The sequence below is a fragment of the Microcaecilia unicolor genome, chromosome 2 (genome assembly GCF_901765095.1).
Source record: "Microcaecilia unicolor chromosome 2, aMicUni1.1, whole genome shotgun sequence".
NCBI lineage: Eukaryota > Metazoa > Chordata > Amphibia > Gymnophiona > Siphonopidae > Microcaecilia > Microcaecilia unicolor.
This window is the reverse complement of record NC_044032.1, coordinates 43,927,377-43,950,722: the sequence shown is the minus strand read 5'-3', so window position 1 is coordinate 43,950,722 and position 23,346 is coordinate 43,927,377. Positions and strand designations below refer to the sequence as shown.

At 43.1% G+C, this 23,346-nt stretch overlaps 3 protein-coding genes and 1 pseudogene across 3 annotated transcripts in view; 2 read left to right on the top strand and 2 right to left on the bottom strand.

Annotated features, from left to right (window-relative positions):
• The window catches only part of LOC115462851 (HAUS augmin-like complex subunit 1), a 95,007-nt gene extending 79,168 nt beyond the window's left edge, over nt 1-15,839 (bottom strand). Inside the window, exon 1 of the mRNA XM_030192895.1 lies at nt 15,691-15,839. Within this exon, the coding sequence (XP_030048755.1) occupies nt 15,691-15,729 (39 nt within the window). The 5' untranslated portion in view covers nt 15,730-15,839. The remainder of the gene's footprint in view (nt 1-15,690) is intronic.
• LOC115462849 (histidine protein methyltransferase 1 homolog) lies at nt 1,911-3,489 on the bottom strand. The gene has a single exon (XM_030192894.1). It carries the CDS (start codon nt 3,388-3,390, stop codon nt 2,356-2,358), a length of 1,035 nt encoding a protein of 344 aa, XP_030048754.1. The 5' UTR covers nt 3,391-3,489; the 3' UTR covers nt 1,911-2,355.
• Nucleotides 15,840-15,902: 63 nt separating the features above from the next.
• LOC115461848 lies at nt 15,903-19,088 on the top strand (annotated as a pseudogene).
• A 2,814-nt stretch (nt 19,089-21,902) lies between these two features.
• The window catches only part of ATP5F1A (ATP synthase F1 subunit alpha), a 42,644-nt gene continuing 41,200 nt past the window's right edge, over nt 21,903-23,346 (top strand). The window contains exon 1 of the mRNA XM_030192893.1: nt 21,903-22,084. Coding sequence (XP_030048753.1) covers nt 22,025-22,084 — 60 coding nt within the window. The 5' untranslated portion in view covers nt 21,903-22,024. The remainder of the gene's footprint in view (nt 22,085-23,346) is intronic.

Below are 23,346 nucleotides of genomic sequence, written 5' to 3'. Positions count from 1 at the left end.
GTGTTCTGGACTCAAATGTAGGCAAGTAGGTATAATCGTTAATCAGTATGTTGGGTGGATAGGTGGAGTTTGGGTGGATATGTTTCCTTTGTAATTTGGGAGGGGGGAGCCAATAAAGGCTTGTTTTGCACAATGCAATTGGGTCTCCAATTATACTTGATGCCACCTTTTTATTCCTAAGACTAGTGTAGGCAATAATATTCTCACCCAGGACAGCTTTTGCCGTATTCCAAATAGCACGGGCTGATCTCGATGACCCCCATTATGAAGAATCGATCCTACTTTTCCACATTTTTCTACTAAGTGAAAAACTCTTTATTATGACACAAATATGTTGGAAATCGTCAACTCTCCCACAAGTGGATGATGTTCCGGGGGCATCTACATCCACCCAAACCACTGAATGGTCAGAAACTTCCCCAGGGCCCACTACAGCTGAGGAGATTGGCGGGACATGTTCCCATCAGACAAAAATATAATCCAAGCGAAACATGATGCCATGGGACCTGTAGAGGTCAGTATAATCGTGCTCAAAAGGGTGGAGGAGACGCCAGCAGTCCACCAAGTCCAGCTCCTCTGCAAAAGAAGATAACATCCCTTCACCAGGACTACAACCCTTCCCACCTCTACACCCTTGCCAACAATCACCCACCACCACCACCACCAAATCGTGCTGAACAAAAGAAGTAGCTTTTGCAATAGTGTTGGGTAAAAAACAGGGGGTTGGGCCATAGATCACCAAGAGATAAAATTCCCTACTTTGTACCCACACTTTTACCAGTAAATAATGACATTTATCATCTGCAAGTATATATTGAGTCCCATCAAACATATAAACGGCGAGTGACCGTACTCACTCGCAAATACGCAGTAGATACTTCCCTCTCTGTCCCGCCCCCGCGTCAATACGTGATGACAGGGGCGGGACAGAGAGGGAAACTGCGCTCCCCCCCAAGGTCGCCACCGGTAACCCCCCCACCTCGAGTCGCCGCCGCTGCCACTGGTGCCCCCCCCCCCACCCGGAGTCGCCGCTGCCGCCACCCCTCCACCCGCCCCGTCTCATCGCTATTCAACTTACATCTCCACAGCAGGCAGATCAGCTGAGCTGCGGTTGGCCTTCCTTCCCTGGCTGTGTCCCGCCCTCGCCGACGTTACGTCACACGAGGGCGGGACACAGGCAGAGATCGAAGGCCAACGGCAGCTGAGCTGATCTGCCTGCTGCGGAGTTGTAAGTTGAATAGCGATGAGACGGGGCGGCGGGAGAGCGGACAGCGGCGACCCACCAGCCCGTTTTAACGGGCTCAACGGCTAGTAATGTAAAGATTTCTGAAATATAGCTACCCCCCTCCCACCTTCGGCTGCCAGATGAAGAATAAAAAAACATCTACAACCCAGTGCCTTTGACTGATGATGAACATAAAAAGCTCCAATCGGGTCTCTTGAAGACATGCTATGTGAGCTTGTTGACGGTTCAAAGAAGGGGATGGGACGACTTCCCTGTGAGGAAAGGCTGAATCAGCTAGGGCTCTTCAGCTTGGAGAAAAGATGGTTGAGGGGAGATATGATAGAGGTATTATAAAATAATGAGTGAAGTGGAATGGTAAATGTGAATCGCTTGTTTACTCTTTCCAAAAATACTAGGTCTAGGGGGCACGCAATGAAACTACAAAGTAGTAAATTTAAAACAAACTGGAGAAAATATTTCTTCACTCAACATGTAATTAAACTCTGGAATTCATTGCCAGAGAATGTGGTAAAAACAGTTAGCATAGCAGGGTTTAAAAAAGGTTTGGATAGCTTCCTAAAAGAAAAGTCTATAAGCCGTTATTAAAAATGGACTTGCGAAAATCCACTGCTTATTTCTAGGATAAGCAGCATAAAATGTACTGTACTGTTTTGGGATCTTGCCAGGTACTTGTGATATGGCTTGGCCACTGTTGGAAACAGGACGCTGGGCTTGATGGACCTTCGGTCTGTGCCAATATGGAAACACTTATGCTTTTAGGTCTTGGGATACAAGTGTAATCATGGTCTGGTATTACACTTTCATCAGGATCAACAGACATTGGGGCTTATTTTCAAAGCACTTAGACTTACAAAGTTCCATAGGATACTTGAGGGCATGGTTGAGAACTGTTGTGCAGGCATGTTTTCAAATATAACTGACTCTGGACAGCACTTCTGCATGAAGGTAGCTCTTCCCTCATTATCTTGTTGGCACATGTTAATGCACACTAATGTGCACTTTTCACTACAGATACAACTTCATGCAATGGAACCTAATTCCTAATAACATACATTAATGCACCCAGTTTAGTAAATCTAGCTCTTAGGTAATTTCTGTCTCTAAATACATTACTCATAATTCTTAAAAGACATTTCAACAATGAACCTCTGAAGTCCTTCATCAATGACCTTGACAGTTTTAACACTGAACGTATTTCTCTCCTGCACAAAGTTCTCAAACAGATGAATACCACCTCCAACCCCAAAGTAATGTGCTTTACTAGCCATATAGATAAGTCCTTTCTTATCTAGTAAAGCAGAAAGAGTGTTGTGCAAAGCACTGAAATAATTACTATTGTAAATGGTCTCTGAGGTGAGAATGACATCATACTTTTCATTTTTAACTAGATGACTGAACTGTGACCATTCTCCAGAGAAAAATCGGCACCCGGGCAGAATGCCTTGATTTTTGACAGCTTTTTTACATCTTTTTGAGCTTGGTTGGTAGTTGTCCGGATTGCCTTCTTTTCCCTCAATATCACAGTTAAGTAACACATTTGGCACTGTTATTTCATCAATGACGGTGCTGTTGTAGTCTTGAAAATGAACTTCTTTTGCTTTTCGCTTTAGTGCAGTAATGCCCAGTAGCCCTGCTCCACAGCCAAGATCCAACACTTTTTTGTCAGTGAACTGCACATCTTTATCCTCCAAATAATTCAGGAGATCAAAAGTGCATTCCCAGATCTTCAACCCTCCTTCATAGACGCCAGAGATTAGGTCAGATTGGGAAGAAACAGTCTTGGATACTATGCCTTCTGCATGCTTGTCACTATCAGCCAACATCATTTCCACCACAGAAACATTGACGTATTGCAGACCTGGCATACCTTCTACAACTTTATTTTCCAGTGCTCTGTTGATATCAACTGGCACACTATGCTCTTTAGCAATTTTCAAGCAGGCCTGTTTTTCTGCGGACTCGGGTTCTTTCATGTCTTGGTTGTGTGGGGATCTGATGCATAGTTCATCAGAAACTACGAATGTTCTTTGCATTAAAGATTCCTCTTTGTTGTCCACCGCTAAGTCACTCAGACTTTCACCTGTTTCACAGATGTGTTCTAATTTTTCAGTCTCATCTATGGCAAAGTTAAATTGGAATGCCATGTTCTCATATATTTAAGGTATTGTTATGCACAGACGTAATATGAAACGACACAGTAGAAAAAATATCGCAGACCATCTGCGTGCAGCAGCTGCGCAGATAATTCTTACGTAGTGTTATCGACTCTCCAAACCAGGTAATGACTCCATGCAAAAACTCCTGGTAAATAAAAAAAAAAGACAAAAATGTTTTCTAAAAATCTAAATATTTCTTAAACATCACAATAAACAAACATGGTTGAGTATACTTCTGTAGAAGATGAAACCAAAGCGTTTCTTAAAACAGAAACAATAAGGTCTAAGGAATTAAAGTCTGTCCAACTGCATAAGCTTAAGTTCAATAATCAGCCGCTACTCATGGGGAAAGGACCTCAGTAACCAAAACTGCATCTACTTGTATATTCATCTGCTTTTGTATATGGTTCCTTTAAAAGCCTTTGACGGTACTATGTAAGCCACATTGAGACTGCAAGTAGGTGGGAAAATGTGGGGTACAAATGCAATAAATAAATAAAAACCCTAAATGTAACTTATATATAGTGCTGCTTTTGCAAAAAAAGTGGTTTAAAAACATGAAACAGATAAAGCTATGCAAAAGCCAAAGTGTGCTCTTTTCAAAATGATCAAAAAATGAAACACTTATCTTATTGTAAAAATCCCAATGGGGTCCATTTCACCTTCATATCTGGGGCTTCCTCAGGAGATACTACATAATTCAGCATAGCAACAGTCCATCATTCAAGCAAAGCTTCTATGCTGAATTAAGGTAACGTTGCTGCTGGAAGCCACGGCAGCCATTTTTACCAAGGTGAAGGCATGGGTAAGAGCTAGTGGGGATCGCTCATGCCCCAACACACCACTAGAACACCAGAGAGGTACGGTAGGCCTGGGGGGAGGGGGGGAACAACTAAGCGTGCAAGTTCGGGGGGAAGGAGTCAGTGACAACTCTGTCGGTTCAGAGAACTTGCGGTGGAGGAGGAGGAGGGAGATCATAAGTACATAAGTACATAAGTAGTGCCATACTGGGAAAGACCAAAGGTCCATCTAGCCCAGCATCCTGTCACCGACAGTGGCCAATCCAGGTCAAGGGCACCTGGCACGCTCCCCAAACGTAAAAACATTCCAGACAAGTTATACCTAAAAATGAGGAATTTTTCCAGTCCATTTAATAGCGGTCTATGGACTTGTCCTTTAGGAATCTATCTAACCCCTTTTTAAACTCCGTCAAGCTAACCGCCCGTACCACGTTCTCCGGCAACGAATTCCAGAGTCTAATTACACGTTGGGTGAAGAAAAATTTTCTCCGATTCGTTTTAAATTTACCACACTGTAGCTTCAACTCATGCCCTCTAGTCCTAGTATTTTTGGATAGCGTGAACAGTCGCTTCACATCCACCCGATCCATTCCACTCATTATTTTATACACTTCTATCATATCTCCCCTCAGCCGTCTCTTCTCCAAGCTGAAAAGCCCTAGCCTTCTCAGCCTCTCTTCATAGGAGGGAAAAGGACGAATGACAGACATCACAGGGGTGGGAGGGAGGGGAATGCCGGGAACTACAGGGGACAGAAAGGAGAAAAAGAAGGATGGAAGGGGAGGAATGATAGAATATTAACTCTCAGTTTATATTCAAGTTAACATTTTTCCCGTACGGGGGGGGGGGGGGGGGGGGGGGGGGTGTAATACATGGGATTGAAGGTCAGCTGGGGATGGAATGAGTGGAATGTTTTGGCTGTAATTATGTGTTGATATTCTCTGTTATGGGAAACAGGAAAACAGGCTAGTTGTTTAAGGGATGCCAGCACCTCTAGGAAAGGCACCTTCAACCTGTGCAGGTCTGGGAGAGTTATTCTCTGTTATGGGAAACAGGCTGGTTGTTTAAGGGATGCCAGCTTGTGCAAGTCTGGGAAAGGTTCACATATGTATCACCAATAAAAGCGATATACCGTATATTGTGTCTGGTGGCTTTTGTGGCTTTTGTGTTGTCATAAGCACAGCGCCCCCTAGTGTTACAGGGGGGGGGGGTGTTATCTTGGTTTATGTTCGAGTATAAACTGTAGTATGGCATAGTATGCTTCTTAAATTGTTAACACAATATGCAATAAAAACCTCTTAACAGACAGCATAGGGTGTAAACAAAGGTGAAACATATAGACAAATGAGATAGAGTAACAGGAGTTAGAAAATTGCCTAGGGCAGGAGTGGGTAAGTCCTGCTACAGTATGTGCAGCCGGTGTTACTCCTTGTATGTTTTCGACCAGCAAAATAGTTGCTTCTTCCATTAAAGGCTTGGGAGAAGAGCCAAGCTTTCATCTGCTTCCTGAAATAGAGATAATCTTGTGTTCAGCGAAGCCTTTCAGGGAGTGCATTCCAGAGTCTGGAGGCTACTCTAGAAAAGGCTCTCGGGTGGGTGTCACATCATGCGACGTCCTTTGGAAAGGGTGCGATTAGGGATTTTCCTTGGGAGGATGTTAGTGACCTTGGGGGCGCAGCCTGGTACGGGGGCCTGTAGAGAGAGATTCTGTTCTTCAAGTTCTCTGGCTCATTTCCTTTAAGGGCCTTGAAGATCGGACATAGAGTTTAGCCCTGTACTGTACAGGTAGCCAGTGAAGTTTTTGCAGAAATGGTGCAATATGGTCACGTTGCTTACAACCTTCTTTCAGTCTTGCTGCAGCATTCTGAATAAACTACTTCAAACCAGAGCAAAACTCACTGGTAAGATGCTCTTCCCCTCTCTGCCCTACATGATGACATACTTGGGGAAACAGAAATACATCTCAACCATCTACCCTGTATTGCTGTTTCAAATCTGAGAAAGGCACAACGCTCCCTTCTTCCATTATCATGTACTACGGCTGTTTGATCCCTGCACTCTCTCAATGGAGAAAACTTTGCACTGCTAACCATAGAAATAAATTCCCATTGCCCCACAATGACAGGTACACACAGAGCTCCACCTAGTGCCTCAACTGTCTATATAGCCGTCTCCACATCAACCGTCCTGAATGCACTGATCTAAACGTTGTAACACTGGGCAAAACCCTCAATGTCAGCACAAAGCACATATTTCAAGGAAACGGGAGACACCAGCCACTGCTCCCTATCTAATGGAGTATAATCTGCAGAATCAAAAAGCCAATTTTTAAGAAGACGTAATGAGATGCTAGATTATACCCCCTCCAAATCTGGCAACCCAACCCCAATGCCAAGGACCCTTCAACAAATTCAGAGTAATAGGGGCTTATCCATCCTCTCCATAGAGGATGTATATAAGCTGAGGCCATAGCTAGGTTAAGGAGGCCCAGGGGGAAGCAGTGATGCCCAACTGCATTTGCCGCCACCACCTACATGTGAACTGCAACTGCTGCAGTCAGGTAGGCCAAGATCAATACATTTTTTGATTAGCTTTTGTTTAAATCTTTTTTATTAAAGAGTATAAGGAATACAATACAGAACCCACAATATTTTGAAGATACAATATGTGATACAAAGTTTTGAATTCTCAATAAACCTGCTATTTGAAATTCCATATGTTGTCTTCTTTGGAAGTCATTAAGTTTAAATCTGTTTATTGACATATTATATGAAACCTGTGTATTTATTGTCCGGTATAAAGCCTTACTGATATCACAGACAACTTGTAATCCTTCCACATACATCAAATCATTTTCTTCTTTTATCCCTAGACCCCCCCTCCCCCCACCCTTCCTTCCTTGTAGTTTTATATATTAATCTTGTTTATTACCAGACGTAATGAACCATTCACTGAAACTTATCAAAGAAACTACACTACAGGAGATGTTCTCTGATGTCATATCTTCAACAAATAAGTTACCATTTTGCATTTATTTATTCCTCCCTTAATCACCCTCCCTCCCTCCCTCCTTCCCTATATTGTCAACCAACATTTTAGGGCAGTGTCACAGCTCTTTTTATTTCCAAGATAACATGTAATTAACTGTCTGTACATCAGAATATGAACCAGTCTACGCCTTGCTGTAAAGTACTGCCCTACCTGTCACACTGTCTTAGTCTCCCTAACTGATGTAGGGCCAAAGAGTACCAGATTAGAAGTTCAGCAGCAAACTTCGCGCTCTAGGCGGGAGGGTGTCCCACAATGGCTCCCATTGCGCCCTGAACCTATGGCCTGGTGAACTGTCCAGGTCCTGCACTCCACATCTATCAATTCTCATTTGTTTCACTAATTGGGATCGCCATATCTGCAGAGGGGGAACTTCTTTTACTCTCCAATATTGCAATATGGCTGTTATTCCAAAATAGATTGCTATCTTTGCAAATGTCCTGAATCCCTCTGTGGGGTCTGCGGTGTATCTAAAAATATTGAATAAGATTGTAGGTTCCCGCACAAGGGTGCAGTGCCATAATTGATCTATCCCTCCTATGACTTGTTTCCAGAACTTTTCAATACCGGGACAGCTCCAAAACATGTGGCCGAGTGAGGCCTCCTCATGGTCACATTTAGGACATGCCCCCGTTGTATCAAATCCCGCTTTCCGCGCTCTGTGGGGCGAAATGTGTGTTCTAAGCATCCACCGATATAGTCGTTCCCTCTGAGGAACAGAAAGCCTCTGTTTGTAAATAGATTTCAATTGTGTTCTAAACTCTGCCTCAGTGAGTGTGCACCCTAAATCTTTTGACCACTCATGCGCTAGCCGCCGGAAGTCTATCTCTTCTGTGGAATCTTTGAGTTGCTGGTGGTGGAATTTCAGGGGCACCCTAAGCTGCGCTCCCAGGGTAAACTCCTCCGATAAGACTTCCACCACATCTTCCGTAAGGTCTGTCCAGTCCAGGGAGGCCACATAATGGTGTAATTGATAATATGCAAACTGATGTGTCTTAGGAATCCCATATCGTGACTGAAGTTCCTGATACGTGTGCATGTGTCCCTCTTCTGTAACTATATGCGCCAGGTATATAATCCCCTTTTTTGCCCATCTGCTAAATATACTGGGCCCTTGGCCTGGGGGGAAAGCAGGATTATCACAAATTGACATCCAGGGGGACACTCGGGGGGAGAAGCGGCGGCGTCTACACACCCATCTCCAAGTTTCCCTGAGAGATTTCAATAATGGGTGTATCTGAAATGCTGATAGGGGTAAGGGGGTTCCAGAGTGTAGTAAATGGCTAAAGTGGATATCCCTGAACATCGAGGTCTCCACTGATGTAACGGAGAAATCCGATGTTCCCCGGTACCAATCGTTTACGTGTCGCATGGAACTCGCTATTGCCAGGTATTTTATATTCAGAAGTCCCATGCCGCCCCCCTCCCTTGGGGCTGCTATCTGGTGATAAGGTATCCTAGGCCTTTTACCCTGCCACAGGTATGCTTGTATTAAACGCTGTAACTGCCTGTCATCTCTATTTTTCAGGTAAAGTGGTAACTGTTGGAAGACATAGAGCCATTTGGGAGCTATCATCATGTTAAATAATGCTATTCTTCCCCAGATAGAGAGTGGCAGCTCCCTCCACATCAACAGTTTACTCCTAGTCATTTCCAATAATGGGGAAATGTTTTCTTTATACAGGGAGGTTCTATCATTTGTAATGTATACCCCTAGATATTTCAGCTTCGTTGCCTCCCATCTAAGTGTGGCTTTTCCTTTCCATTGTAAATTAGTACCTGTGTCCATATGCATCGCACAAGATTTGGATAGATTAAGGCTAAACCCCGATAACATTCCGTACTCCTCTATCAGAGTCAAGGCCATATTAAAAGACTTTTGCGGATTAGTCAGCACTAGGAGGACATCATCGGCATAAGCCAGCGCACGAACCTCCTGTTCTCCCAACTGTACACCGCTGATTCTAGGGTCAGAATTTAGCTGTCGGAGTAGTGGTTCTAATGTTAGATCGAACAGTAGTGGTGACAAAGGGCATCCCTGTCGTGTTCCTCTGCCTATCTGAAATTTTTTCGAGAGCCCCCCGTTCGCTGCTATTTGTGCCTCCATGTTAGTATATAAAGCCTCAATTACTTGTTTTACTCCAGGAGGAATCCCAATCCAGTCTAGCATATAGAATAGAAAGTCCCATCCTACCCTGTCAAAAGCCTTGGTAGCATCTAAGCTTACCAAGATTCCAGGAATCTTCTCGGTTCGGCAACGTGCCATTGCGAGCAAGACTCTCCGGGTGTGCAACACGGAGTGTCTATTAGGCAGAAAGCCTACCTGTGCAGGCTCGATCACGTTGGGTAAGAACTTATTGAGTCGTGTGGCCAAAATTTTCGCAAGAAGCTTAATGTCAACGTTAATTAATGATATGGGCCTGTAAGACTCCGGTTCCTCTACGGCCTTCCCTGGTTTCAACAATAATGATATGCATGCAGTATTTTCGTGTATTGGGAATCTCCCTTCCTGAATTACCGCTTGATGATATTCAAATAGGGGCCGTATCAATTGGGGTTGTAACATTTTGTAAAATTCTCCGGAATACCCATCCATCCCTGGTGCTGAATATGCTTTCAGCCCTTTAATCGCTTCTGACAGTTCTTTGGGCAGGATGGGAGCCTCCAAAGTAGCAATATCAGTTTCTTTGAGCCTTGGCATTTGGGCCCTTCTGAGAAATTCCTCCATGTGTGCCTCCCTGGATGTATGCTCGGCAGTGTATAGTTGTGTAAAGTGTTCTTGAAATATTGAAGAATCTCATCTGGACTGTTAGTAATGCTTCCTATTTGTCTTTTCAGGACTGAAATAGTTCTATCCCCCTCCCCTTCTCCGCACCACCCGAGCCAACATGCTTCCCACTCTATCTCCGAATCTGTGGAACTTATATTTTAGGAAAGTCCTATTTTTTACCGCTCTTTCCTGTAATAATGAGTTTATAGCAGCCTGGACAGATAATATGCCTCCCTGTTTCCTGTGGTTTGCTGCTGCATATATCGGCGCTTAGCTTTCTGCAGTCGCTTATTCAGATGTAAAAGGCTAGCTGCATTCTTTCTCCGTTTTCTTGCTACATAGGCAATTATGTCTCCCCGGAGCACCGCCTTACCAGTACACCAATACAGTTGCGGGTCAGACTTATGTTCTTTGTTAAATGAGTCATATTCTTCCCATTTTTTGACCATGTATTTTAGAAAAGATTTATCTTTCACTAAATGATTGGGAAATCTCCATTGTCTGTGTATTTGGAAGTTGCATGGCGCCCCTAATTCTATCCATACCGGACTGTGGTCAGAAATCAATATTTCTTCAATCTTTGTGTCTCTTATGCACTGAAATAAAGCTGATGATATCAATATATAATCCAGCCTTCCCCAGGTCCCATGTGCTCTGGACTGATGTGTATACTCCCTTGAGTCTGGATGCAAATTCCGCCATGCATCTATCACTGAGAGGGAGCTTCCAAACTCCTTCAACATCCGAGTGCCCTTCCTACTCTCCATTCCCTTGTGTCCCTCCCCTGAATAATCCAATTTGGGGTCCATAAGCACATTCATGTCTCCCACAATTATCAAGTGCTTGTCTTCATATGGAAGTAGCTGTCTGGACAGTTCAGGAAAGAAAATACTGTCAGGGGGGGTGGGTGCGTATACATTTAACAAGTATAATTCCCTCCCTTGCAGCCACATTTTAACCAAAATGAATCGCCCATTGGGATCTTGCAATACTGTCTCTACCGTGCAAGCGAGTTTTTGATGTATGCAGATTGCCACCCCTCCCTTCCGCCCTTCGGAGGACGCGTGGATCACCTGACCTACCCAACCCTGCTTGAGTTTTTCATGCTCTGGCGCTGTCAATTTTGTCTCTTGCAAGCAGGCAATGTCTGCGTTGAGGCGTTTTAAGTGTGCTAGGATCTTTTTCCTTTTTATGGGAGACGTAATGCCTCCTACATTCCAGGTGACTACTTTACAGTGTGTTACCGCCAAGACATATTATCTTCATATCAGTATACCAGAAAAAACTCAGCTCCTGGGTCCCAGCCCTTTCCCAGAAGCTGTAAATGTTGCCTCTGCTTTGTGTTTCAATATTCTGATTTTGACATCCTACCCATTCGTTGGTCTTGTGTATAATCTGAGTGAAAGACCTGCCCTTTGTGTTTCTATGTGCCCCTTTCCCTAAGTATTGAATCCCATTAAGTCCCCATTCCCCCCCGCCCATTACCCTTCTCTTAACGAGAACCCTTTCCCTCTAGTTTGAACTTCCTCTTACTTGTGGTGTGAGACCGCTATGTGACTCATCTCCCCTCGCCTACCCCTCTCCCCCCTTCATAAGGGGATCCCCCCCATCCCTCGGCGATATCTCTAAAGCCACCCCGGTTCTACTACCGGAGGGGCTCTTCAAATAGACAACAACAATACAGTTATAACTTTTTAACCCATCATTTCTTAATCAACATTTTCTTTGCTATAGACTTATCTTGCATATTGTGTCCTCGTCATATGCAGGGAACCATAAACAGGGTTAAGACATTGTTCTTTCTGCCTTTTGCCAAACATAGAGTCAAGTTGGTGCATCAGCTGGTGCATGTAGTTCGGTTTCTAGAAACTGTTGGGCCTCCTGGACAGAGTGAAACGATCGCCATCCGTTTTCATGTTGAATCTTCAATATGGCTGGGTAGATCAGCATAAATCTTGTTTTTCTGCTTACCAGTGCCGTGCAGAGGGGGTGGAACCGGCGACGTTGCTCTTGTACCCCAGCCGAATAGTCTTGAAAGATTTTTATCGATGCGCCATCGTATTTTAAGGTGTCTCTTTTCAGTCGAAAGCCTCTCATGATTTCTTCCTTGTGTAGATAATTGTGAACTTTGATTATCACCAGTCTGGGTCTTTGCTGCCCTGGTTGCCGACGGCCAAGCCTATGGGCCCGTTCTATGCACAGTTCCCCATAACTGTCCGACAGGGCAAGTTCTTTTTTAAGCCAGCTTTCCAAAAGATGTCCTAGTGATTTCTCAGGAATTGCTTCAGGAAGACCCACAATGCGGAGATTGCATCTCCTTGCTCTATTCTCCATGTCCTCAATCTTGTCTTGCTGTGCTTTAAGTTGCTCCATCAAGCGCGTGACATCTTGAACATTCTGCGCTCCCCTGTCCTCTGCCGTTGATATTCTGCTCTCCGCTTCACCCATTCGTCTCACCGTGTCAGCCATGGTGGATTCTATACTGCTCATTTGGCGTTCTAGCAAGTCAAATCTGGGGTTCAATGCGGCGCTGACCGCCATGGTGATCTGTGCAAGTTGTTTGTCAGAAAAATCACCAAGCTTTTCAAGTTTACCTTCTGCCATCTTGATCCCAGTGGGTGGTGGGGAGTTTTTCCCTTTGTCGTACTTAATACCGCTTCTAGTTGTTCCTGCTGATTTGGGCCTCAGAAATTGCTCCATGCAGAGGGTATTACAGTTTCTCTCTGGCCTCTTCGTCACTGATCTTGCTTGTTTAGTCCTTTTGCCCGGGGGTAATTCGATGGTATTGTGGGTCTGGTTTTTACCCTCTTATCAACGTGATCAGTCCAATTCTAAAAGTCTGGAGAGTCGCTCCCCGCGTTGATCCAGCCCGTATATTTTATTCGCTGTATGAGTTCTCCCCTGGTTAGCTGTCCAGAACAAGGCCGCAGACACCAATTGTCTATTAACACCCGGCGTCGCCCTCTCTTTTCAGCCAGCGTGTTGTGGTAATAATCTTTATTAACTATCCCTACTATGGTGAGACAGCGTCTTTGCACGCTGGAGCATGAATTAGTGTACTCAGCTCTTTATATTGAGATGTTTCCAGAGAGTCTCTCGTCATTTCTGTAAATGGCCCCGTTTCTGTGCGCCGAGGGGGGGAGGGGGAAGAAAAATGGAAGCATCATCGACTTTCTCCCGCTTCCTATTGCCCTGCCACGTCTCCGATTTCCCCAACAATCATCCCCTACGTACTTGTTCTGCTCGCCTTATTACCGCGGCACGAGTGCTCTGCACGCTCTCACTCTGCATCTTTGGCCGCCATCTTGCCACTTTGCCGCGTGCGTCGCGATCATCTGTCGTTCCCGCTTTATAAGGCGTGTTGGGTGTCTTTCGGCGGAGTCCTCCGATACTGGAGGGCTTTAGGCATCTTCTGGGCGTTGCATGGTGAGTCTGGGGAGCGGGGGAGCAAAGAGCCCGACAGCGGAGTTGCGGAGCTCCTCTAGACCGCGGCCATCTTGCCGCTCGGCTCCGCCGGAAGTCCTTTGATTAGCTTTTGAAGGTAGCCCTTCTTCGTCAGATCAGAAATAACCAAATTTTTATAAGTAACAGCATAGGAACTCTGATACATCATCTCGTTCGTACTTAACTCTCCATTACCCTACATGTTCTGGCCTCAAGTTTAAAGCCACTTACACATCCACCTTCCCCTATGTTGGTGCTCATTTGTGGAATGGATTACCTAAATCTGTAAAAACTACTCCCAATCATCTGACCTTCAGGAAAGAACTCAAGACCACCTTATTTGGAATAGCTTACGCTAAAGTCCCACCATTGCATCCCTAACTTGTACTGTACCTATCTTAATGACATCCTCCACTTTCTTACCCCTTCTCCTTCTCTGTAATTACTTACTGATCACTCCTACTTCCATGTACTTGATTGTTTATGCCAAATTAATGTATCCCTTTTCCAGCCCTTTACTGTTGTAAGCCATATTGGGCCTGCCCCCGGGTGGGAAAATGTGGGATATAAATGCCATAAATAAATATAAGTGAAACATCAAAGTATTTCAGTGACAGTCTGAAAGGATGAGGGAGGGGTGGGCTAGGTGAGAAACAGGATGAGGGACAGGGAGATATGCATGGTGATCAGAGGGTGACAAAGCAGTGAAATTTCATGGTTTATAATGGGCTAGAAAACCCAGATCTTTGTTAAGTCCTGTCTGATGGGTGTCAAAATATTTAATCATTTTGACTTCAAAGGTCTTGTGTTCATGTATTGTTTTAAAGTTTCCCTTAAGTATTCTCACCATAAAATCATTAGTACAGTGTCCTGGTTTTGTAAAGTGCTGTCCCACAGAGGTAACATGCTGGTTGGCACTGGCATTTTTCATATGATGTTTATGTAAATTAAATCTCATCTTCAGCATCTGACTTGTTTCTCCAATATAGCAACCTTCGTCACATTTTTTACACTGGATGACATATACTACATTGGAAGATGAGCGGATCCCTTTATGCTGAATATTTTTCCTTTGTGAATGATTGTGGGGTCTTGTGAAATGTTTTGGCATAGTTTACAGCTGGATATATTGCAAGGATGAGTGCCATTCTCTTCTTTATGGGTCTCTGATGAGAGCTTGCTTCTCACTAGCTTGTGTTTTAAATTGGGTGGCTGTTGGAAGGCCAGCACTAGTGGGAATGGGAATATCTCTTTCAGTTAATTCATCCTCCTTGAGTAGTGGGGTATTATTGGCAGAATCCTACCTATGACTTGAGAAATTCAATTTAAGAAATGTTATCTTAAAACCTCTTTCCAAAACACGTTAACAACCTGCATGTCAATTGTTGGATTATTTACTCTCTCTTGTTTTACAAATTGTTCTGAACTCCTTGAGGATACTATCCAATGTTCATTATGACTAATGGTGGAATCTGCTATGCACCTACTTATAAGCTTGAAGTCTACTTTGCTAAGAAATCAAATAGACTGCATAATTTCAAGGACACCAATGGTCACCTTTATCTTGTTTTGTATATTGCAATACCTAATTATCGCATGTATTGGCATGGCTTTCTGTTGCCGTTTGATGTTAATGGTTTATTCTCTTTATGTTACTTGCCAACATTTTTGAATAAAGAAAAAGAAATAGAAGTGGCAGAGGACGTCAAATAAGGAGCTGACCTTGGTCAGGGGAATAAGTTTTAATAACAAAATCACCCTTCAAATCGCAGATCTGAACACGAATCCCAGTAGCACTAATCTACTGTCACTAACCTCAACACCATTCAGTTCAGAAAGTAGTGGAGATCCACGTGAACACCCAAAGCGGCGCCAAGGCCGCTGCCAAAAACAATCAAACTACTTGCAACACTGTGCATGAACCGAAAGAGCCAGGGCTACTAGGAGGACTATAATCGAGTCTCTCCCATACCACAACCCGCCGGCGATGATAAGTCACTCCCGAGTCCAGTATATCAATGAATTGTCTTCAGGGGACGAGACCCTGACCTTCATCAGGACAGTCAGGCACCACCGCCTACCTTCCCACCACACACGAACTAGTGTGCTAGGGAGATGAACGAAGCCGAGCGGGAGATCGCCGGCCTTACAAGCCCTGGACGATCAAAGATGGCGGCGCCCATTCAGAATGACACAATGCAGCTGCAACGAAAAAGCGCCACGTACCAGGTCAACCTGCCGCGGCAGGGAGCTAGCGGTCTGCATTCTCGTCCACAGGCTCTGATTTTTTTCCCTCTGTATTGCCCCTGCGGCTGCTTATTCGTCCCTCCCCTTCTGCACCGAGGGAAGAAGAAAAATGGCCGCACACAGTACCCCTGCCGCTCACCGGCTACGTAACTTCCTGCGGAAACGCGTTGCTTCTCTGCTGTTTGCAAACTGGCGGTCTGGGATTGGAAGAGAGAGAGAGGTTGTTGCAGGGTAGGTTGGAACAAAGCAGGAGTTTAGCTGAAACAATTGAAAACAATAGCAAAAGATTATTAGACATAGAATAAAATAAAATAAAACATAGAAAAGAAAATAAGATTATACCTTTTTTATTGGACTAAATAACTATTTTTTATTAGCTTTCAAAGGTGGCCCTTCTTAGTCAGATCAGTTACATCATCTTATTTTCTTTTGTATGTTTTATTCTATTTCTATTGAATTTGAGTACCTTTAAAAGTGGACTAACACGGCTACCACATAGCTCTACAAAAGATTATTAGAAATATAAGGGACTGCATATACATGGTCCATCTGTAAAAAGTAAAAAGCTGTTCCAGCTGGATAGGCAGTGCCTTCAAAGGTGGAGGACAAAATAATTGTATTTTATTTTTTTACTTGACAGCGTTTTAATGTATTTGAAAGCTTCTCATGTCTATATTTAGTGGAGGAGTAGCCTAGTGGTTAGTGTGGTGGACTTTGGTCCTGAGGAACTGAGTTCGATTCCAAACTGCGTTCAATTCCCACTTCAGGCACAGGCAGCTCCTTGTGACTCTGGGCAAGTCACTTAACCCTCCATTGCCCCAGGTGAACCACATTGAGCCTGCCATGAATGGGAAAGCAGGGGGTACAAATATAAAAAAAATCATGACATAACAATCAAATATCACTAAAACAGCTTAAAAAATTATTGTAGGTGGTAGCAAAACCAGTTGTATTTTGTGCTCATTTTTCTACATTGTTCTATACAATATGGATGGCCAAATTTCAGTGAGGATAGCCCGTTTCCTGATGGGCTAATCTTAACTGTTGTTGTAATCTGCCTTGGGAAGCCTGGTGTTATAAAGATGATGGAGTATACTGAAGTAAAATTATACTTTTCTTTCATTGGGGCAAATGGAATCACATTCTTCATCGGTTACTTTTTAGATACACAAATGGATTGATCTGTTTTGAACATGTTTCAGCAACAAGTGTTTTTATAAGTCAAAATAAAAATACATATTTTGTTTCATGCAGCTGTTTTTTTTAAACATAAGCCTTTAATGCAGTCCATTGTTTTTCTTAAATTTTGTTCTTGTGATGGCTTATACTGTGGCAAAACTGAAAACTCTTATCTTTATCTGGTTGATAATAAAAGGAGCTCATTGTGAACACTGTCCACCCTAAAAGGTTGTTTTCTGGCTGTACATGAGGAATCGTGATATTCAGTAACTAAGTGTATGTTTGTGTCCCTAGTCATACATTCAAAGTTTATATAATCCTCTCAATAAATCCAGTTAATTGTTTAACTTATTAGTGGAACATAACCACAGAGGTATGGTATGGTCGCATTTTTTATATGGTAATACTAGGGCCCAGCTAAGGAACAGGTTATTTTGAGTTTGTCTTCACTGGACCAAACTTGCTTTCCTTGAGCCATCACCATCCAGCTGGACAGGCAGTGTCTTAAAAGGTGGAGGATAAAGGATTTTTTTTTTTACATTTATATGCCACATTATCCCAAGCAAAATCAGATTCAATGTGGCTTACATTTTAAAATACAGTGAGATAGATTAAAAGAATTCAGTTATAACATAGGAGGATATGTCTGAAACACTTAACAAAGTTGAAATTAGCATATATACCGAACTGGTAATTTAAAAATCTGTCTTTTAATGATGCTGCATGTTCAGAAATCATAGCCATAACTATAGACAGTTATTCAAATATTATTACATGCATACACCAGAACAGGCATCCATACATACATTGCAAAAGTAAATAACAACTTCTACAGAGTACATCCAAAACTTAATTTTTATTTTCTCATTTCCATCTTACAAAATTCCAGACAGCAGATGTACAGATCAGCAGGACCCAAAGCAGTCCAAAACAAGTAAAGTCAGAAACAGCATAGTTTATACCTAATTGTTCCACCACCCTTAGGATTCACCCATGGGCGTAGACTGGGGGGGGGGGGGCGAGGGGGCAGTGCCCCCCAAACGACGAAGACGACTTAATCTACTTTCCCACAGCGGCGAACGGGCAGGCGACGCATAAAAGCAGCAAGCAAGCAGCCAGGCTCGACTCCGTCCTTCGCTTCCTGAATCCTGCCCTCTCAGCGTCCCGCCCGACTGAAAGGAAATGACATCAGAGGAAGGCGGGACGCAGAGAGGGCAGGATTCAGGAAGCGAAGGACGGAGTCTAGCCTGGCTGCTTGCTTGCTGCTTTTACGCGTCGCCCGCTGTGTCCTGGGACTCCCGTGCGTGCGGTGTTGTTGACGGTCGGTGAGGGAGCGCAAGGTGGAGCGGGAATAGAGTTTTTTTGTACCGAGTGAGGCGATGGCGGTCAGTGGAGACAGGGAGTCGGCGGTTTCTGTGTGCACTAAGTCACTGCTGTTCGTTTCCAGCTTTTACAGGGCGGATTTCACACTTCATTAGTGAAGAGTCTACAAACGTGGTGCTGAGGTATCCATGGCAATGCAGTTCAGCAGTGATGGTGCAGACGCAATCCAGCGGCCCCTGATTGCCACACCAGTGGGCAACAGTCTGACTGTTCCTGAGGAGCTTGATGAAGTTTATGAAATTGAGAGAACAACTACATTAATTGCACAGCATCAGTGTAGCAAGGTGGCACTCCAGTTCCCTGATGAGCTGCTGGTGGATTCAGTCACTGTTGCAACAAAACTGGAAAAAGCTTCTGGTACCAAAGTGTACATTCTTGGCGACACCTCCTACAGCAGCTGCTGCGTAGATGAGGTGGCCACAGAACACGTAGGAGCTGATGCTGTGGTACATTATGGACCGGCGTGTCTCAGCCCCTGCACCAGGCTACCCATCATGTACGTCTTTGGGCGCAAATCTGTAGATGTGAAGAGTTGTGTGGCTGCCTTTCGGAAACTATACCCTGACCCAGCGCGTCATGTGGTGGTGCTGTGTGATGTGGTGTACCACTACATCATAGGATTGCTGAAATCATTGCTTTGTCCAGACTATCCCCACATTTCCTTCTCCAGCATCGTCCTGGATGGCACGTTGACCTGCATCTCCAGTACTGGTGACAGCAACTCCCGTGTGAACTCTGATGAGGTGGAAGTGGTGAAAAACGAAATGATCAGACAACAGAAGGTAGAAAAACGTATTTTATTCAGAATTTATTAATTGGAATATGTCAGCTTTTGGAAATGTGCATCTGTGGTATGGGAAAGGGGGTGGGGAAATACTACTGGAGAGGAAGAGGGAGTGCTGGGTAAGGAGGAAAGAAGGAAGGAAGGGAGGGAGAAAGAGTAAGATTTATGAGGACTAGAGAAAAACGTATAATCCAATGTGTCCGGATGAAGCAATTTCCAAGCGTCAATCAGGCCATATTGGGCTATTAGATCATGAAGAGCTTTGTAAGAATTGGTAACTTTATATTTAACTGTTGATTTTCTATCAAGAACATAGCCTATAGAAATATTCATATCTCCTCCTATATTGATGTGATCAACAGTAAGAAGTGAAATCTGGTGAGATAAGTCCTTGAAAAATTGTGGACAATCAAGATTAGGACCATACACATTAATAAACGCATAAGTAACATTTTGAATATTCAACACCAAAATAACCCATCTGCCTTCTGAGTCTGTGTGATGGTTAATAAGAGAAAATTGCAAGTCTCTAGCCAATAAAATAGCAACGCCATTCTTCCTTTTAAGACTAGGAGAGAAAAAACAAGAAGTAAACCATTTAGATTTCAATTTTACAGATTCTAAAGCAGATAAATGTGTCTCTTGTAAAAAAGCAACTGATGCAGACAAAGATTGTAAATAGGACAAGATTTTTTTCCTTTTTATGGGATTCAGTATACCTTTGACATTAAGAGAGACACACTTCATATGATTACTCATTATAGTAAGATATGATAGAGGATATATGTTTGCACTAAGGCATCCAAATTACGTCAAACACTGTTGCATTGTATAGGATGTTACATTAATGTTAACACAAAGAAAAATAAAAACAGAACAGTCATGGCATAAAAAATGTAAAACTAACAATAAAAGAGTATACCATAACATTCTGAATCTCCCTTAGGAGTCTCCCGGAGGTGAGAATGTGAATGTAGATGAAAAAGAAAAACTCATCCCCCTCCCTAAAAGAGAAAGATTAGCTACTATTAACCTTCAAATATAAGTGCACGTCTACTTACAGCTCATGGTATATATAATATACACGCATATACCATCTCATGAAAAAGATTACAAAACATCTTTACATGAGTCACTTATTTGTTTGCATACGGGCTCCTTCGTGTTCACTATTATATTTTTTTCAAAATAACAGGATCAGTATACATTTTTGTGATTTCAAGATGCGTCACCTTCATGCGAGTAGGGCTTAAAAGACCAAATCGGGCATTCAAAGCCCTCAGACGAGGACGAAGAGTTAGAAATTTAATTTGAAGATCCACTATATTTTTGGTGAAGTCCGGTAAAAATTGAAGGTGATTACCAATCCACTTAATGCTCTGTTGCCTCTTAGCATATTGCAGAATTTCAGAGACTTGAGGAAAACAAAGGATTTTCATTATAATAGGGCGTGACGATTTCCCGCCAGAAAAATTGCCAGATGGAATTCTGTGTGCTCTTTCTATTTCAAAAGAATGCTTTGATGTCCCCATGCATACCTCCTACCCACCCCCATCCTCCCACCCTGTCAGACTGTCATAGTAATGCTTGAATGTTTTCACTTATATACACTGTCAGCTAGCACATTTGCTTATTTCCGATCTGACGAAGTAGAGGAGTGTGGTAGCCGTGTTAGTCCACTCTTAAGGTTATCAATAGAAATCAAACAAAATAAAACATGGAAAAGAAAATAAGATGATACCTTTTTTATTGGACATAACTTAATACATTTCTTGATTAGCTTTCGAAGGTTGCCCTTCTTCCTCAGATCGGAAATAAGCAAATGTGCTAGCTGACAGTGAGGCATATTTTCAAAGCACTTAGCCTTCCAAAGTTCCATAGAAACCTATGGAACTTTGGAAGGCTAAGTGCTTTGAAAATATGCCTCAGTGTATATAAAGTTATATACACTGTCAGCTAGCACATTTGCTTATTTCCGATCTGAGGAAGAAGGGCAACCTTCGAAAGCTAATCAAGAAATGTATTAAGTTATGTCCAATAAAAAAGGTATTATCTTATTTTCTTTTCCATGTTTTATTTTGTTTGATTTCTATTGATAACCTTAAGAGTGGACTAACACGGCTACCACACTCCTCTACTTAAGATAAAAGAATGCTGAAAAGAGATCTTCAGTAGCTTTGGGATAAATTCTTAAAGAAATTTAATGGGATTTTGCAGTCCCTTATTTCTAATAATCTTTTGTAGAGCGATGTGGTAGCCGTGTTAGTCCACTTTTAAAGGTACTCAATAGAATAAAACATACAAAAGAAAATAAGATGATATAACTGATCTGACGAAGAAGGGCCACCTTTGAAAGCTAATAAAAAATGTATATAGTCCAATAAATAAAAGATATAATCTTATTTTCTTTTCTATGTTTTATGGTTCAATAATTTTTATTGGAAAACCACAAAACAACATTTCCATTAGGGTTATGAACAGTTTACATATCTAACACGACTACACGAGTCACTGCAGTATCTAGGTCATTAAAATGCATTTGCCTGTCTGATAACTTCCCAATGTTCTCTGCCGTTCACCCTGATCTGCACTACTTTTTCTATGTTTTATTTAATTCTATGTCTAATAATCTTTTGCTATTGTTTTCAATTGTTTTGAGTGTACTAAAGCCGCAGCAAGCTCCACTGGTTTCAGCTCATAATGGACTAAATAAATTCACCTTGACTCCTGCATGTGCAACCTACCCTGCAAGTTCAACACCCTCTCTCTCGTCCAATCCCAGACCGCCGGTTTGCAAACTGACAGCAGAGAAGCAACGCGTTTCCGCAGGAAGTTACGTAGCCGGTGACCTTCTGGGGCGAGCGGCAGGGGCGCTGTGCAGCCATTTTCCACCCTCGGTGCAGAAGGGGACGAATAGGCCGGCGCAGGGGCGATACAGAGGGAAGAAATCAGAGCCTCTGAAGGAAAATGCTGACCGTACGCGTCGCAGCCACTCTCGCTCGCTCCCTGCCGCGGCAGGTTGGCCTGGTACGTGTCGACTTGTTCGTTGCAGCTGCATTGTGTCATTCTGAATGGGCGTCGCCATCTTTGATCGTCCACGGCTTGTAGCGGTTCTCGGGTCCAGTGGTGTGATTTGGGTGGGAGGATAGGACTTGGCTCCTCACGTTCGTGTGGTTGTGCAAAGCCCCCGCTCGGCTTCGTTGATCTCCCTAGCACACTGGTTCTTGTGTGGGAGGAAGGTGGGCGATGGTGCCTGGCTGGCCTGATGAAGGTCAGGGTCTCGTCCCCTGAAGACAATTCATTGATATACTGGACTCGGGAGTAATTTATCATCGCCTGCGGGTTGTGGTATGGGAGAGACTCGATTATAGTCCTCCTAGTAGCCCTGGCTCTTTCGGTTCATGCACAGTGTTGCAGGTAGATTGTTTGGTTTTTTTTTTTTGCCAGCGGCCTTGGCGCCGCTTTGGGTGTTCATGTGGATCTCCACTACTTTCTGAACTGAATGGTGTTGAGGTTAGTAACAATAGATTAGTGCTATTGGGATTCGTGTTCAGATCTGCGATTTGAAGGGTGATTTTGTTATTAAAACTTATTCCCCTGACCAAGGTCAGCTCCTTATTTGACGTCCTCTACCACTTCTATTTCTTTTTTTTTTTTAAAGTGTTTCTTTATTCAAAAATGTTGATTAGTTACATAAAGTGAATAGTAAACATTAACATCAAACGGCAACAGAAAGCCATGCCAATGTGATACATGCGATAATTAGGTATTGCAGTGTACAAAAGAAAATAAAGGTGACCATTTGTCCTTGAAATTATGCAGTCAATTTGATTTCTTAGCTAAGTAGACTTCATACTAATAAGTAGGTGCATACCAGATTCCACCATTGGTCATAATGAACATTGGATAGTATCCTCAAGGAGTTCAGAACAATTTGTAAAACAAGAGATAGTAACTAATCTACTACTACTTAACATTTCTAAAGTGCTACTAGGGTTACGCAGCGCTGTACAATTTAACATAATCCAACAATTGACATGCAGGTTGTTAACGTGTTTTGGAAAGAGGTTTGAAGATAACATTCTTAAACTGAATTTCACAAGTTATAGGTAGGATTCTGCCAGTAATACCCCAATTTGAGTTCCTGTAAGACTGAATGAGGTCAAATAAGTGTTTTAAGGAACCCAGTTCTCTTGCAAGACCAGCATTTTTGAGATAAGCAGACTTTGATCCTGGGGAACTGGCTTCGATTCCCACTGCAGCGCCTTGTGACCCTGGGCAAGTCATTT